General features: G+C 34.7%; 1 protein-coding gene across 17 annotated transcripts in view; it reads right to left on the bottom strand.

Annotated features, from left to right (window-relative positions):
* ZEB1 (zinc finger E-box binding homeobox 1) overlaps positions 1 to 17,924 on the bottom strand; it is a 223,514-nt gene that overhangs the window by 35,600 nt on the left and 169,990 nt on the right. For 6 of the 17 annotated variants that reach the window (XM_045586072.1, XM_045586048.1, XM_036453670.2 and 3 more), the window contains 2 exons: positions 9,705 to 9,769; positions 2,607 to 2,768 (listed from right to left, as the gene is read on the bottom strand). In XM_045586072.1, the coding sequence (XP_045442028.1) occupies positions 2,607 to 2,768; positions 9,705 to 9,769 (227 nt within the window). The remainder of the gene's footprint in view (positions 1 to 2,606; positions 2,769 to 9,704; positions 9,770 to 17,924) is intronic. The other 11 variants (XM_036453599.2, XM_036453683.2, XM_036453638.2 and 8 more) reach the window with 5 other exon arrangements.

Below are 17,924 nucleotides of genomic sequence, written 5' to 3'. Positions count from 1 at the left end.
ACCATCTTTCTCAATTTTCTTCAAAAATTTTAAAGTTGATTGATACAATACCATTTACATTAGCACCAAGAAATTTGAAATACTTAGGTATAAAACTAACAAATATGTATGAAATTTATATGAGGAAAACAGCAACACTCTGATGAACAAAATCAAAGAACTAAATAAATGAAGAGATATCCCAACTTTATCAATAAGGAGACTCAATACAGCCAAGGTGTCAGTTCTTTCCAACTTCATCTATTGATTCAATACAATCCCAATATATATCCTAGAGGGTTGTTTTATGGATATTTATAAACATTCTAAAGTTTATATGGGGAGTTATCAGATCCAGAATAGAAAACACAATACCAAAGAAGAACAAAGTTAGAGGACAAACACTACCCAACTTTAATACTTACTATAAGGTTATAATAATCAAGACATGTGGTATAGATAAATGGATCAATGAAATAGAACAGAGAGACCAGAAATAGATCTCCATAAATATGACAAAGGAGCAAAGGCAATACAATAGAGCAAAAACAATTTTGTCAACAAATGTAATAAAACTGAACATTCTCATTCTCATGCAAAAAATAAAATTAATTAAGACACAGACCTTTACACCATTCACAAGAATGAACTTAAAATGGATCACAGACCTAATTGTAAAAATTTAAAACTGTAAGACTCCTAGAAGACAAGAGGAGAAAACCTATACAACCTTGGTTATGGTTGATGCCTTTTTAGATACAACATCAGAGGCACAATTTATACAAAAAGTAACTGACAAGCTACATTTCATTAAAATTAAATGTTTCTGATTTGAGAAAAATATTATCAAGAGAATTAGAAGACAAGCCACAGACTGAGAAAAACTTTTGCAAAAAACACATCTACTAAAGGATTATTATCCAAAATATACAAAGAACTCTTAAAACTCAATAAAAAAATCAGATAACTGAAAAATAGGCCAAAGACCTTAACCTACAGCTTACAAAAAAGGATACAGATGGCAGATAAGTATGAAAAGATGCTCCAAATCATGTCATCAAGGAAACACAAATTAAAACCACAAGAAACCATTATACACATATAGAACACTGAAATTCAGAACACTGACAGCACCAATACTGATGACAACATGAAGCAACAGTAACTCTCATTCAATGCTGTTAGGAATGAAAACTAAAACAGCTATTGTACTTTGGAAGGCAATTTGGCAGTTTCTTATAAAACTCTTACCATACAAATCCAGCAATTGTGCTTCTTGTTATTTACCAAAAGAAACTGACAACTTATGTCCCTACCAAAATCTGTACATAGATGTTTATAGCAGTTTAGTCATAGCTGTCAAAATGTGGAAGGTGTCCTTCAGAAGGTGAATAGATTAATTATCTGTGGTGTATCCAGACAATGGGATATTATTCAACACAAAATAAATGAACTACCAAACCCTAAAACAACATGGAGGAATCTTAAATTTAGATTTCTAAGCGAAAAAAGTCCATTTGAAAAAGCTACAGTACATACTATATGATTCCAATGGAAACATAAAGATCAGTGATTGTCAAGGGTAGGGGAGAGGGGGGAAATGAATGAATAGGCAGAACACAGAGAAATTTTAGGTCAGTGAAACTACTCTGTATGATGTTATAACAATAAACACATGTCATTATGCATTTGTCCAAACCCACAGAATGTACATCAAGAGTAAACCCTAAGGTAGACTATGAACTTGGAATGATTATGTTTTGTCAATGTAGGTTCATCCTTGGCAAAAAAAAGCACCATTCTGATGAATTATGCTGATAATGGGAAAGGCTTATGAATGTGTGTGGGGAAAGGGCTATATGGGACATCTCAGTATCTCTGTCTCAATTTGGTTGTAAACACACAATTGCTCTAAAAAAAAAGCCTTAAATAAGGTTATTTGACTTTAAGCTACATATATCCATTAAAGTGAGACCTGGAAAAATCAAATCAGATTAGGATATTACAACTTAATATATTCTTAAACATTCTAAGTAATGTCCTAGTATTTGGTACAGATTTTACATAAATTTCTTAGCAAGTTATTTCCATCTGTTTCCAGTTCATAGGAGAATGTTAGAATGAATGACAGCTTATTTGTTTTCAAATTACAAATACTTTCTTACTATATTTTATTACTCTTTATACAGTGGTTGTTCATATCAGAATGGACTAAAGTAGATAGAGAAAAACCATCTGTCTCCAAATTAGTATGTTTTGACGCAGACAACCATGTTTTGCTTGTTAGAAGAATAGCGGAAAAGAATCAATGGATAGTGTGGGTCATCCTAGTTCCCGTTTCCACTACTTGCTGCCATGTTAGTGAATGGAAACCAATGTTCAGGCACTGTTCTAAGCATTTCATATGCAGTGGCATTACTATTATATATATTAGATGCCACTAATATGCCACTATACTGATATCATGGACAATGTTCCATTAATTAAAGAGATTAATCTCTAGCCACCTGCAATCAATTTTGGCTTTGACAAATGTTTCCTATAGTAGGATAGTAGGTTCCTACAGTAGAGTAATAGAAGTAATCCTTTAAAGATGAAAACAAAAACAACTGTGAAGCTCCATTTACCATTTTCATCATGACCACTGGCTTCTGGTGTGCCCTGCCTCGGGTCCTCTTCAGGTGCCTCAGGGTAAATGACAGCAGTATCTTGTTGTTGCAGGAACTCTTCAACATTAGGATCATGGTTTTGTTCATTTTCTGCATCTGAATCGCATTCATCATCTTTTACTAAAATAAATGCATACTTTATAAATAGCAATTTCACCACCAAGTTGTTACCAAGTTTTTCTAAATGAGGAATTGTTTATCTTGAGAGAATACAAGATTGTTCTTAAATTTGTAGAAAATATTTACTGAGTATTAAAAACAATATTCAGTCATTTGTTATAATTGATTAAGAAATAATTTTAAGCCTCGCTGGTGTGGCTCAGGGGTTGTGTTGAGCATGAACCGAAAAGCTCCCCTAATCCCTTTCGATTCCTGGTCAGGGCACATGGCCGGGTTACAGCTCAAGACCTAGTAGGTAGTGTGCAGGAGGCAGCCAATTAATGTCTCTCTCCCATCAATGCTTCTATCTATCCCTGTCCCTTTAAATTAATAAAAACATATTTAAAAAGTCATCTTTAAAGCAAATTTAAAGTGTTATAAAAGTCTTGACATTTTCACAATATTTTTTTAAGTTTCAGAATTGTATTTCTATTCCATTTTACTGATAAACAAGATACGGAGAAAGTTAATACAGTTGGCTGAATTTCTAGCTTTTCAGTCAATGTGAAAGCAAGGAAAAAAGGACAAGAGAAAACCTCAGTTTTCAAACCTTAGCAACCTACTGTGTCATTTTACTCAAGAGTTGTGCCTTAAAACTGAAACAGTCTCAGTGTAAACCACTCTGAAGTATAGTTCAGTTATATGACTTCTTAGTAAATAGTTTTTATAGTTATCCATATGTAAAAAGAGTTCTAATAAGAGTCAAAATACCAAGTTGACAACATAGCTTCTCATCACCTCTAGAGAATCACTGATCTGCTGCTTTGTGCATACCCCCTACTAGGAACTGAGCCCACAAACTGGGCTTGTAACCTTGACCAGAACTGAACCCAGGACCCTTCAATCTGCAGGCTAATGCTCTATCCACTGAACCAAACCAGCTAGGATAGAGACAAATATTTTATAATTTATAAAAATTAGATTAGATAGAAATAATCTTAACCTTACTATTTGAATAATCTATATTTAAAATATATTTATTTATACTTTATACATTCCTCATTATTTTAATTTATATATTCATCATAAAAGAAATTTAAAAATTATTAAATTTATTGGGGTGACATTGATATTAATAAAATTATATAGGTTTCAAGGGTAAAATTTTGGAATACATCTTTTGTATATTGTATTATATGTTCTCCATTCAACGTCAAGTTTCCTTCTATCACCATTTATCCCCCTTTACCATCTTTTATCTGCCTCCAACCCCATTCCCCCTGGTATTCACCATACTGTTGTCTGTTTCTGAGTTTTGTTTTGACTTAATCCCTTCACTTATTTTACCCTGCCACCGAACATCTCTCTCCTCTGTTATCTGTATCTCTGAGTCTGTTTCAATTTTGATAATTTTGTTCTCTAGATTCCACATATAAGTGAAATCATATGGTATCTATCTTTCTCTGACTGGCTTATTTCACCTAGCATAATACTCTTCAGGTCCATCCTCAAAATGTGCATTGATACATTTATTTGAATTAGAAAAATATTGTAAAAAGGCACTTTTATTTTCTGACAGAATTCCAATATTGAATGAACTAAGTTTCTAGTTATCAGGTACTGATCAAATTAGAGTTAGTTCATGTGATAAGATAAAAAATATAAAAATGTATTGGAAAAAGGTAATAAAGTTAACAATATTTAAATTTCCCCCAATCATTTCTGAATATATTAAACTAGGTTCCTCTAAGTGAGGAGAAAAAAAAAAATAACAAAATCCAAAACCAGATATCATTAGTCCTTTGATAAGTACTTGTAAAACTTTTTGGTATATGTCCCAGAAAATGAAGGTGTGAATGATGCTAATGACTGGGAAACAAATCCTTTATCATGTTAGGGGACTAAATTTTAGACATTAGAAATATCTGTATCGATAGGTAACTATAAATATGCATATATTGTAATTCTCAAGATGTGTGAAGAATGACAGAAACACATTTCATCTTTTTATTTAGGAGGATAATGTTATCTCAGGGCTAAACAAAAAACAGAAATAGAATTAATGCCAAACTTTCTTCTAGAAATCTGTATCAGTAAACTATTGATATATGAAGTAATCAAAGAATATTTCATTTTGTTTAACTTCATTTCCAGTAACATTTTCTTTAATAATTACTTATTAAAATGTGTAATGTATTTATGTTGTGGTACTGTGTGGTACTGATAATCATATCAGAAATCCATCTATAATTAAAAAAAATCTTATGAACCTTCTGGTTAATAAATTAAAGAGAAACTTAAATTTCAATTTATATATACATTTTCTTGTAAAAATGAAAGTTAATAAAAAAAGACCTTCAAACAAGAAATATATACTATGTTGGTACCAAATTCTATATGCTATGTAGAATGAAAATACAAGTTCAAGGCAGTAAACATTATGATATAACAGTTCACATAATATAAAACTTGGAAGCTAATAATAGTACTTCTTATGGTTGTTTTGAAGATTAAATTAATTTATATAGAATGTGCTTAGTACAATAATAGGCATATAAGTGCAATATAATTGTTATCTATTTTCTTGAAAATAGTCCTGAAAGGTGAATATTGTAACTTCTCAATTAAAAATATTGCTTATAAAAACAGTTAAGGTCAGAAAAGTTAGGTAACTTCTCCAAAATCACATAGTAAATAAATAATTAATCGATTTAAAAAATAAATGCATAAAAAAAGAAAAATATTGCTATTAAAATAAGCAATTTGGTTTCAGGTATCATTTAAAATTCTGGGTTCTCAAGAGACAGATATAGAGACAGTAAAGCAACAGGCAGACTGTCAAATTACAGTGGGGAGGGGAGGAAGATCTGGGGGAGATAATAGATCAACCGAAGGACTTGTGTACATGCATATAAGTACAACCAATGGACATAAAACTCTGGGGAGGGAGGGTATGTATGAGAGGGAGGGAGGGGGGCAAAAAAAATCAATAAAATATATTAAAAAATAAATAAATAAAATGTATCAATTTGCAAAAAAATAAATAAATAAAAAGAGTTGACGTGGGGAAAAAAAATACAATTAAAAAAATAAAATCTGGGTTCTTTCTAACTAAACTACACTGTCTCCATGAACCTGCATTTACCAAGTCAATTTCAAGCAGAAACCAGAAATTCTGAAGTTTTTCTCATAAAATTAAAAGTGTTGGAAAAATGCACATTGTCAGTTATAAAGCAAAAATCCCTAAGTTTAAGACTGATAAACATGTACTTGAACACTAGAGAGAGGAGCAAATACACAGAAATATATAATGATAATTTGTTTAAAGATATAACAAAGCTCAGAGCTGACTGTCAAAGTATAGAATTTCAGGAGAAATTCTAGAATCATTTGCCAAAGTGTAGAATTATAGGATTATAATGATAAATTAGTGAGAGCAATAATAGACAAATGTTTAACATAAAAATAAAAAGTTTTACTTATCTATTGATATTTTATTAGCACTAGAATAAAATATTTTTAGATGTTGTATCTTTGCCTTCAATTTTTGAAACTTTGTGAAACTATCCTATCTAATAAAAGGGTAATATGCAAATTGACCATCACTCCAACATACAAGATGACTGCCCCATGTAGTCAAAGATGGTTGCCCCCATGTGGACACAGATGGCCAGCAGGGGAGGGTAGTTGGGAGGGACCAGGCCTGCAAGGGAGGGCAGTTGTGAGCAATCAGGCCAGCAGGGTAGGACAGTTGAGAGGGTCCAGGCCTGCAAGGGAGGGCAGTTGGGGGCAATCAAGCCTACAGGGGAGGGCATTTAGGGGTGACCAAGTTGGCAGAAGATGGAAGTTGGGGGGCGACCTGACCTGCAGGGAAGGGCAGTTGAGGGGGGGGGGGGGAGACAGGGGAGGACTCAGACCTGCAGGGGAGAGAAGTTGGGAGGGACCAGGACTGCAGGGGAGGGCACTTCGAGATGATCAGGCCTGCAGGGGAGGGCAGTTAGGCATCAATCAGGCTGGCAGGGGAGTGGTTAGCGGGTGATCAGGCTGGCAGGCAGAAGTGGTTGGGGGCACCAGGTAAGCAGGCAGACAAGCAATTGGGAGCAATCTCCTGGATTGTGAGAGTGATTTCCGACTGACCATTTAGGTCTGATCCTACTAGGTCAGTAGGCCATACCTCAAGGAGTCCCACATTGGAGAGGGTGCAGGCTGGGCTGAGAGACACAAGGCCCCACCCATGCACGAATTTCATGCACCAGGCCTCTAGTTAACTATATAAACACAAAAGGGATGCTTAGCAGGGACAAAGGCTATTTTGAGTGAATTTTTTCTCTATTTTCTCTATTTTAAATTAACTTTATTGGGCTGATATTGGTTAATAAAATTATATAAGTTTCAAGTGCACAATTCTGTGATACAACAGCTGTATAGTACATTGTGTGTTTATTGCTACCGAAAGTCAAATCTTCCATTTTACCCTCTACTACCCTTCTAACCTTCCTTCTCTCTTTTTACTCTCTGAATACTAAATTGAAACTATAGTTCTCTTAACTTCATGAATTGCAAAAAGAAGTCAACTATAGAAAGGATCTGACAAAGGTCTGACCTAAAGATGGAACCTCTTTACAATGTTTTTATTTCCTTTGTTAGTACATTATTCCCCAGAAGTCAAGGAAGTAGCAAAAGCAAAGGCAATATATAATTTTAATGTTGAACTGCTCAAATGTCTCAAACATCTATTTCCACCCTTCTTTCCTTAAAACAGTATATATTGAGGCTTCATTAAATGTTTGCTTACTCCTAATTCTCCATATTGTAGGGAAATAATGTAGCAGGGATCATCTTCATGTGGGTGGGAAAGATTGTACCTTTCAGGAACAATTGAAAGGTTACTCTACCTTCCAAATGTGATATTTTTTTTGGGGGGGGGGGGGGAAATTATATACTCAGTACTTCAAACTGAAAGAATGAATTCACTTTTTGAAGTGAAGAGCAAATTGTAAGGTAAAATTCTGTAATCTTCCAACTATGAGTGTCTTTTTTATAGTATTTTGCTTAAAAGGATAAAATCTTCTGTAACTTTGCTAATACAAGTCATCAAAGTTAAATTAGGTAAAAAAGTAATATACAACAATTTTTTTGCATTCATTAACACTATCCTATATAATAAAAAGGTAATATGCAAAATGACCATCACTCCAACACACAAGATGGCCAACCCCATGTGGCCAAAGATGGCCACCACAAGATGGCCAGCGGGGGAGGCAGTTGTGGGCTATCAGGCCAGCAGGGAAGGGCAGTTGGGAGGGACCAGGCCTACAGGGGAGGGCAGTTAGGGGTGACCAGGCCTGCAGGGGAGGGCACTTTGCAGGGGCCAGGACTGAAGGGGAAGGCAGTTAGGGGCAATCAGGCCAGCAGGGGAGCAATTAGGTGTTGATCAAGCTGGCAGGAGAGTGGTTAGGTAGTGATCAGGCTGGCAGGCAGAAGTGGTTAGGTGCAATCAGGCAGGCTGGCAGGTGAGTAGTTCAGAACCCGCAGTCCTGGATTGTGAGAGGGATGTCCTAAATGGACAGTTGGACATCCCTCAAGGGGTCCCAGATTGGAGAGGGTGCAGGCTGGGCTGAGAGACACACACCCTGCCCTGTCCCCCCATATATGAATTTCGTGTTCCGGGCCTCTAGTTTTATTAATAAAAAACATCCAAACTAAATATGTTAATATAGTATATAAGTTAGCATGACAAATATTTGATAACAAGCATACTTAAATACCTTACTTATACATGTTAAACACAACCAAGTTAAAGGCAGATTATCAGCTCTTAGGCTACAGGAACCATAAATTATCAAATATTTCATTATTACTTAATTGGGAATGCACCTTTAATAAAAGCACAAGATTTACTATGTGTTTCATAGAACTGACTGACAAATATGGGGGTGCTAATGCTTATATTATAGAAGGAAATCTGTTTTGACACATTACTATGAAACATACCCATCTTCCATAATTAAGGGTAATTTATAAATATATATGGAATAGTTCTAAAATGTACTGCAAAGAAGAAAAAAGCTATATATATCAAATCAAGGAAAGTAAGAAAGAAAAATTAAAACTAGATGACAGAAATATTTATGATTCAATATACAAAATACAATTATACTGCTATTTAATATATTATTTTGAGGAAGTGACTTAATAATTTGGAATTCATTTTTGAAATTTACATTCTAAGAGTTCTAGCTGACTTACATGACAAAATTTAAGTGCCTGGAATTATTATATATAAGATCTGGATTTAAATTTTACACTTACGTACTCTTTTGCTACTTAAATATGATTTGAATTCATTATAGAAGAATAGCCTTAAGGCTCAGGTGTATACTTTTAGCCAGCCAGAAATATATAATTTAACTTCATTTTGACCTTTTTCACTAACAGAAATCACAAGAAAAATTTGTGATTCTCTTGTTTGCTGTGACATGTTCATTCAACTCATCAATATTAATGATTATCATCTGGTCTACAGCTAACCCATGATATTTGCTTATTTTGTCCTCTTCTGGTTTCTGGCTCATGGTCAATTCAGTGCAGATCCTGGTAACTAATAATGAAACTCAGAATAGTTAGATATGCATTTCTATAACCTTATTAAAAAACCTGACAGAAGTTCAAATAATCTTTCAAACACTTATTTTTTTTATTATCTGTAGATTACTTGACATTCATATAGAAAATCTGCTCCATTCTATGAACCTGTAAGTTGACAACTGTATTTAAAGAATACAAACTTTTATCTTTTTATATGGTGCCCTATATACCTAGGTACTTAAACTTGTAATGAGGGCAAGATAAAAGAGAAGGAAAAAGACTAAATTCAGGACTCACAAATGCAAAAACCAGTGACACAAAAGACCTTGTTCAAAGACTAGAGTATGAAAGGAACCAGCAAGGCAGTACCTGTACATCCTGCTTCATCTGCCTGAGCTTCAGGCCCCAGGATTTCTTGTCCTTCCTTTCCTGCAGAAATCAAAGAGCAAAAGATTAAAATACACCAACATGCCACAAACACTTTAACTTATAGGAATCTAAAAAGAAAATTCATAGATTATGTTTAAATTTGGATTTTTCCTTTTATAAATATAGTAATTTGTTCTTGAAAAGTAAAGCTTTTAAGATTTTTTTTTCTTTTTTACAGATGCATAGTTTCATTGTGTCAGTGTACCATAGTGTTTTTATCAAACTCACCTACTGATGGGCACTCGGGCTATTTCTAGATCTCAGCTATTGTAAATAATGCCGCTATGAACATAGGGGTGTGTATTTTCTTTGATTGGTGTTTCAGGCTTCTTAGGATAGATTCCTAGAAGTGGGATGCTTGGTCAAATGGCAGTTCCATTTTTAATTTTTTGAGGAGACTACACACTGTTTTTCATAGTGGTTGTAAGCAGTCTGCCCTTCCACCAGCAGGGCACGAGGACTTCTTTTTCTCTACATCCTCACCAGCACTTGTTTGTTGATTTATTGATGGTAGCCCTTCCAGAAAATTCACTTGTTTTAATTTGTATCTATCTGATGATTATTAGTGACAATGAGCATTTTTTCATGTCTCTTAATTCATTTGTATTTCCTCTTTGGAGAAGTGTATATTTAGATTCTCTGCCTTTTTTTAAAATTGGATTGTTTGTCTTCCTTTTGTTGAATTGTATGAGTACTTTATATATTTTGGAATATAATCCCTCTAACCTTTGAGATAGCATAGAGAGACAGACCCTAGGAGATATTATGCTAAGCAAAATAAGCTGGTCAGAGAAAGATAAATATCACATGATCTCTCATATTGTATATTTGAAATCTAATGAACAAAAGAAACTGACCAAAAAAAAAAAAAAAAATAGATCAAGAGACATGGAAGCATGCAACAGACTGATGATTCTCAGATGGAAGGGCAGGGAGATAAACCAAAGAATTTATATGCATATATGCATAACCCATGGACACAGACAATAGTGCAGTGAAGGTCTGGGGATGAGCTGCTAGTGGGGAGGGAAAAATGAAGGGGGAGGGAATTAAAAAATAAATTCCAAATTATTAAGTCATGCCCTCAAAAAAAAAAAAAAGAAATATCTGGGGAAAAATTGGGGGGGGGGGAGTAAAGCTTATAGAAAAAGTAAAGCTTTATAAAAATTAAGCAGATGTTTTACCAAACTCACACAAAAAATTTAAAAAAGCAAAATCAGTGAAGATTTATATATAATTATGAAATTATAAACATATTAGAATTATAAGCACAGTGGGGTATTAGTGTTATTTGTTGTTGTTAATTCTCATCCCAGGATATTTTTACATTGATTCTTTAGAGGGAGTGGAAGAGTGGGGGAGAGACAGAGAGAGAAACATTGATGTGCTAGAGACATATCAATTGGTTGCCTCCACACACACCCAAACCTGGGGCTGTGAATTGAGCCTGCAACTGAGGTATGTGTCCTTGATCGGAATTGAACCTGAGATCCTTCAATCTATAAGCTGATGCTCTATCTACTAAGCCAAACTGGTCAGGGTGGATATTGATATTTTTTTAGGAGAGGGGCTCCACTTACCATTTCTTCCCCAAAGCACAGATTTCTATGTCCTAGGCACTGCACAGATTCTCCATAAACTTATTTCCTTTAACTTTCATAACTACCTATTTTATAACTTAAAAACAAACAAACAAACAAAAAACTTGAGTCTCAAGGAAGTTAAATAACTTTCCCAAGGACATGAAGTTTTGGATGACAGAAGTAGAATTTAAATGAAAGTCTGAATGGCTGCAAAACTTCTTTTTACTATACCGTTGCTTGTCTAACTAGAGTACTACACAACTAGAAGTTGGGCCCAAATTTCATTCTGCCCAGAGTTAAGACGTAAGGTACTATACTTCCCTCCCACCCCCATTCTATTCATTATTCTAACTACGGACAAATAGTAGTAAATAATAACAAGGGTACTGATAAACATTTCTAGGTGCCTTTTATCCTCCTCTGCCACCTATACCTATGTTTATTTGGTTAGTGTTACCTAAACAAACCAAGTAATCTGATTCTAGTCTTTTACACAGAATAAGATCAGAGAGAGTCAATATATGGATTATTTGGGCAAGTAAAAAGTATACTTTACATATTCAGGTACATTTTACAATATTTATTAAGATTTATTAAGAACATATATAGATAAGAAAGACATGAAGAAGTTAAAAACTGCTTTTTAAAAAAAGTATCATAATTATTATCAGAATACTTATAAAGACATACTGAAACATTATGCAGTTATCAGTTCCCCAATCAAATCCACTGAATATGTCAGTCAAAAACCTTTATTTAGATTTTCCCTAAGTTTGATAATTGAATGGAGAAACAGAACACTAATCAAGTAAAATCTTTGCTCACATAAAAGCATGCATTTATTTAAGTGCCTTGGATTATCAGGTGGATTTATTCAGATTTACTCATTAACTTAAAAAATATTTTATTGAATTTTAGAGAGAGAGGGAGGGAGGGGGAAGACAGCAATTTGTTGTTGCAATTATTTATGCATTCATTGGTTGATTCTTATATTGCCCTGACTGGGGATCGAACCCATCACTTTGGCATATTAGTACTTAAAGATGATCACTATAAAAAAGTTAAAACATGTGCAAGCCTCTTTAGATCAGCATTAAAGAAATACTATATAAAGTATATAATAATGATATTAACTTATGCTGAAGAATTCTCACTTTATACTTGCCATAAGCAAAATGACAATATAAAAATCACTTGTAAAGTATTTCCATTACTGTTAGATAAGTACCAGAGTTTGCTAAGTGTTTGAAAATCTCTAATACTCTATTTCTTCTTTCCAAAGCATCTACTGAAATGAAAATAATAAATAGTATGCTTTTGGGTAATTATATGATAGTAATATATTAATTATTATATATCTATGCCTTCTATTTTTCCTTAAATAAAAATAAAAATCATCAGAGTTGCCTGTTAAGTGAAGTTAACAATGATAGTAAGGGTTAAAATAATATTTTGGAAATTACTATTTTTTTAACTTACAGTTATAGTCACTTAAACACTGTCTGCAATACAATTATTTATTCACTTTTTCATTCCTTCATTACTCCTTAGAATATAATAATCTAGGCTCCTTCCTTAGATGAGCATTTAATATAGTTCAGAATCTGGTCCCTGACTTATTTACCACAATTTAAAAACTGGAAGTCTCCATTCTTTCCCTTATTTTGGGGGCTAGAATTTTGATTCAACAACTAAAAACATGTTGACTAATGAAAACAGAAAGACCCTAAAGCTCGCCTGTAATGTGGACATACTTTTCTCTGCTGAATGCTATCCAGGAACAGGCTCTTTCCTGTTCCATCCATGACTAGCGCAAAGATATTCTGGAACAGAGGCTGTTCTAAATATTTTTCAAGCAGCATTCTCCCTTATGCGCTTTGTTTTTCTATTTTAAGAAATATAAGAGAAGAAAAGTAGAGTACTATACTTGTACATAGATTTTCTCTCCTGTAAGACTTAATACATTATGAATGACTAACATGCAATCTAGAAAGGAAAACTAAGATGCTCCTAGGTTTTGCCTTTAGTCTAAATTTCAAAGCAAATATACTGATGAGAAAAACTCCTGTTTTTTCAAATAACGGCAAAATATAGCTGAAAAAGAAGTCATGAAATTCTACTCAGAATTATAGCTGTAAAAAGAACAATCTCCAATAAATTGTGGAAAGTGAAAAAAAGCCAATTCAAAAAAGTTACATACTTATTATTCCATTTAAATAATATTCTTGAAAGGACAAAATTATGAAAATGAAGAATAGATTAGTGGTTGTTAGCGGTTAGGGGAGGGTGGGTGTATTAAAAGCAAATAGGGAGCCCTATGTTGATGGAATTGTCCTATATCTTGCCTATATGAATGTTAATATTCTGGTTGTGATATTGTGCTATAGTTTTGCAAGATATTACTATTGGGGGAAATTAGGTAAAAAGTACATAGTATATCTGCATTATATGTGAATCTAAAACTACTTTTGAATTGTTTGTGAATCTATAATTATATCAAAAGTAAAAGTTTAATTTAAAAAGTCAAGAGAAAATATCACAAATTTAAGTAAAAAGAGGTAACCACTTGTTCATTTTGCATTAATATGAAATTTCTAGCAAGTAAAAACAAAGATGTCAAATGCAATTAATTTTAGGTAAAAATCCAAAAGAATCCAATGGCAGAATAGCTCTGCCCAAAATACAAGACTGATTACTTAGTACATACAGCCCATGTACTAAATTCTAAAACTTGCATTTTTGAAATTCATACTAATGTGTTTATAACCATTTCTAACCATGTGTTTGTGGGAATATTTTACAACAATCCTATATAATAAAGAGGTAATATGCAAATCGTCATTAAGCTGTGACAGATAACAACAGATCTGCAGGAGGGCGGGGTAGTGAGCTATGTGGCTGGGATGGCCAGCTGAGGTGTGCGCAGGGCCACAAGTCTCTAATAAGGCAAAGTGGCTAAATGAATCAGATTTTCCTTTCCTGCTTTCATCTCTTCCTGTACAACACATATCCACACACACAATACATATTTGTACCTGCCTTTCCTCAAGTTGTTCTCTCTGTTTAAGATCCATTACCCTTTCTATCTGATTAAGTTCTACTCATCTAGTTCTTTAAAGATCAGTTCACATTTTTCTCATTTTGTGTCTTCTTTGACCCTGCTCTCTGCTCTTCCCTCCCTATTGTCCCTATTATAGAAATATGATACAAAAACCTTAAAAATACTTAAAAATTTCCAAAATTTAATAAAAGATGCAAATCAATATATTCAAGAAGTAAATTGAATCTCAAGCAGGATAAAGCCTCCAAATTCCAGGCTGAAACTATCAATCAAACTCTAAAAACTAAAGTTAAAAAAAATCCTGAAAAGAGCCAGAGAACATAATACATAACTATGAAGGGACAATGATTCAAAAAGATAGCAGACACAAACAACATTATGGTATTGGCCTGAGGGAAGAGGGGAAGAGGGCTAGATGAAGATGGACAAAGAGGGGGTAAGTGGGGACCAGATTCTGAACTATATTAAATGCTCATTAAATTTCATGACTTAGTGTAAACTAAGAAACAAAATAGTCCTGGCTGGATGGCTCAGTTGGCTTTAGCATCGTTCTATAAATTTGTGGGTTTGATTCCCAGTCATAGTATATACCTAGCTTAAGGGTTTGATTCCCTGGTTGGGTGCTTATGGAAGAGAAAGAGGGAAAATTATATTAGTGGGAAACTTGAAATTTCAGGACTGCAAGAGAACAAGAGAAATTATATAGTGCATGTGACAAGTGCAACATAAAGGAGGGAGGGTAATGGGACTCATATCGGTTTCTATATTTCACCTGGAGTGGTAAAATATTAGTTCTAAGTAGAATGAAAATTTAAGTAAGTATGCACATTCTAATCCTTAGAGAAACTACTAAAAATTATATAAAGAGATAAAGTAAAATAAAAATAGAATACTAAAATATATTCAAATGACCCAAAATAGGACAAGAAAGGAAAAACAGAAGAACAACAAAGCAAAGAGGACAAACAGAAACCAAATACTATATAATGGTAAATCTAAATCCAAACATCAAAAGTTACATTAAATGTAAATAGTCTAAAAATCCAATTAGGTACAGAGATTTTAGAATAGATTTAAAAAAACCAAGCTCAATCTAGAGTTATTTAATATCTAATAATATGGGCTGGTTAAAAGTAAAAGAATGTAAAAAATATACCAATGAAACACTCATTGAAAGACAGAGATGGTAATTATCCTATACAATAAAAGACTAATATGCAAATAGACTTAAGGCGGAACAACTGGACAACCAAACAACTGGTCACTCTGATGCATGCTGACCACCATGGGGCATATGTGGAACATGGTGGGTCTTGGCTGCAGCGAGATGGTGGAGCAGGTGAGCGGAGGTACCAGACCAAGGTAAGTTGCTTGTCACTTTCACTGGGACAAGCCTCTGGTGGTTACTGAATATTCTTCGCTCCCACACACCACGGTCCTGCCTGGCACTCGCACCTGCCTGGTGTCAGCCCCGATTGCTCAGCTCTATCAGCGGGTGTGAGTGGTGGCTGCCGGCCCTGATCATCCATCAGGGCTTCTCCACCTTGCCCTGCTCCTGAGGGGCGATCAGGGCTGGCAGCCACCACTTGCATCCACTGCCGACAATGTTCTCAATCACTCGGTGCCTTCAGTGGATATGAGCCATGGCTGCTGGCCCCAATCACCTCTCAGTTTTAATATGAAAGTAGATTTTGGAGCTAAGAAAATTATCTAAAATACAGAGAAACATTACATACTGATAAAAGCTAATTCACGAAGAAGATATAATCTTAAGTAGGAATGGATCTGGTAACAGCTTCAAAATACATAACTGACAGATCAGAGTTTAAAGGCAAACCCATGATTATAACTGGAGACATCAATACACATTAATGACAACTTAAAAACTTTAAAATAATGATATCATATAAAGTATATTCTCTCACTATAATTTATTTAAAGTAGATATCAATAGCATAAAAGTAAGAAAATCTCCATTATGAAAATTATACACTTTTAAAGAACCCCTGGGTCAAAGGGAAAATGAAAAACAACAGATCAAAATTTGAAATAGGTACCAAAGTAGTGCTTAAAGGGTAATTTATAGTATTAAAATAGACGCCCAGTGCATGAAATGCATGCCCTGGGGGAGGAGGTGCCTCAGCCTGGCCTACATCCTCTTGCAGTCTGGTATCCCTCTCACAGTCCAGGATCCCTCGCTCCTTACTGCCTGCCTGTTGGCTGCTCCTTACCACGTGGCTTGCTGTGCTTTATCACTGCCACAGAGGCAGGAGAGGCTCCCTCCGCCAGCCGTGAGCCGGGCTTCTGGCTGAGTGGTGCTCCCCCTGTGGGAGCGCACTGACCACCAGAGGGCAGCTTCTGCATTAGTCTGCCCCCTCATGGTCAGTGTACATCATAGCATCTGGTTGTTCCACCATTTAGTAGGTTTGCATATTAGAGTTTTATTACATAGGACTAGAGGCCTGGTGCAAGAAATTCGTGCTTGGGGGTGAGGTTTGTCCCTAAGCCTGGCCTGCACCCTCTCCAATCAGGGATCCTTCTCATAATCCGGGGCCACTGGCTCCTAACTGTTCACTTGCATGCTTGCCTGATCATCCCCTAACTGCCCCCTGCCAACCTGGTGGCCCATCAACTGACCCCCTGTTGGCCTGGTTGCCCTCAACTGTATCTCTGCCATCCTAGTCACCCCCTAACTGTCCAGAAGGAAGTTGGATGTCCAGCCACCTGGTCTAATTAGCATATTACCCTTATACTTATGGTATAAAAGAAAGTCTCAAAACAAAATTCTCATATCTTTGTTAAAACATAAAAAAGAGCAAAACAGCCCTAGCCAGTTTGTCTTGGTGGATAGAGCCTGCAGACTGAAGGGTCCTGGATTGATTACAGTTAAGGGCTCGGTCCCCTGTATGAGGGCCCGCAGGAGGCAACTGATCAATGATTCTCTCTTATCATTGATGTTTCTATTTCTCTCTCCCTCTCCCTTCTTCTCTGAAATCAATATAAATATATGTTTTTAAAGAGCAAAAGGAACCCAGCACAAAGAGAAGGAAGTAATAAAGAGCAAAAAACAAAATTACAAACAAAAGAGTAAAAAATGAAACAAAAAAGCTGATTCTTTGAAGAGTTAAGTAAAATTGACAAATCTGCAGTAAGACTAACAAAAAAGAGGGATGCCACAATTTACTAATATTAGAAATGAAAAGGTAATACCACACTAAAAAGCCAGCAGATATTTAAAAATAATTCTGGACCTACTATGAGTTCAAATATTAAACATTATAATATGCATTTCTGACTCTTAAAAAAGTTTATTCATATTTTTAAAAATGACTGATAGTAGGTATTAAATGACTGATAGTAAGTTTGCCCACCACCCATCATCAACTTGTCTTCCATCATCATATATTTGATATCCTTACTACCACCCTTTATAATGATCATGTATCATAGAAATGATAACTTGAAACCTATGTAATCTCATTAATCAATGCCATTCCAATAAATTTAAAAAGAAAA

Source organism: Pipistrellus kuhlii, unplaced genomic scaffold (genome assembly GCF_014108245.1).
Source record: "Pipistrellus kuhlii isolate mPipKuh1 unplaced genomic scaffold, mPipKuh1.p scaffold_m20_p_1, whole genome shotgun sequence".
NCBI lineage: Eukaryota > Metazoa > Chordata > Mammalia > Chiroptera > Vespertilionidae > Pipistrellus > Pipistrellus kuhlii.
This window is presented reverse-complemented; position numbering and strand designations above follow the sequence as displayed.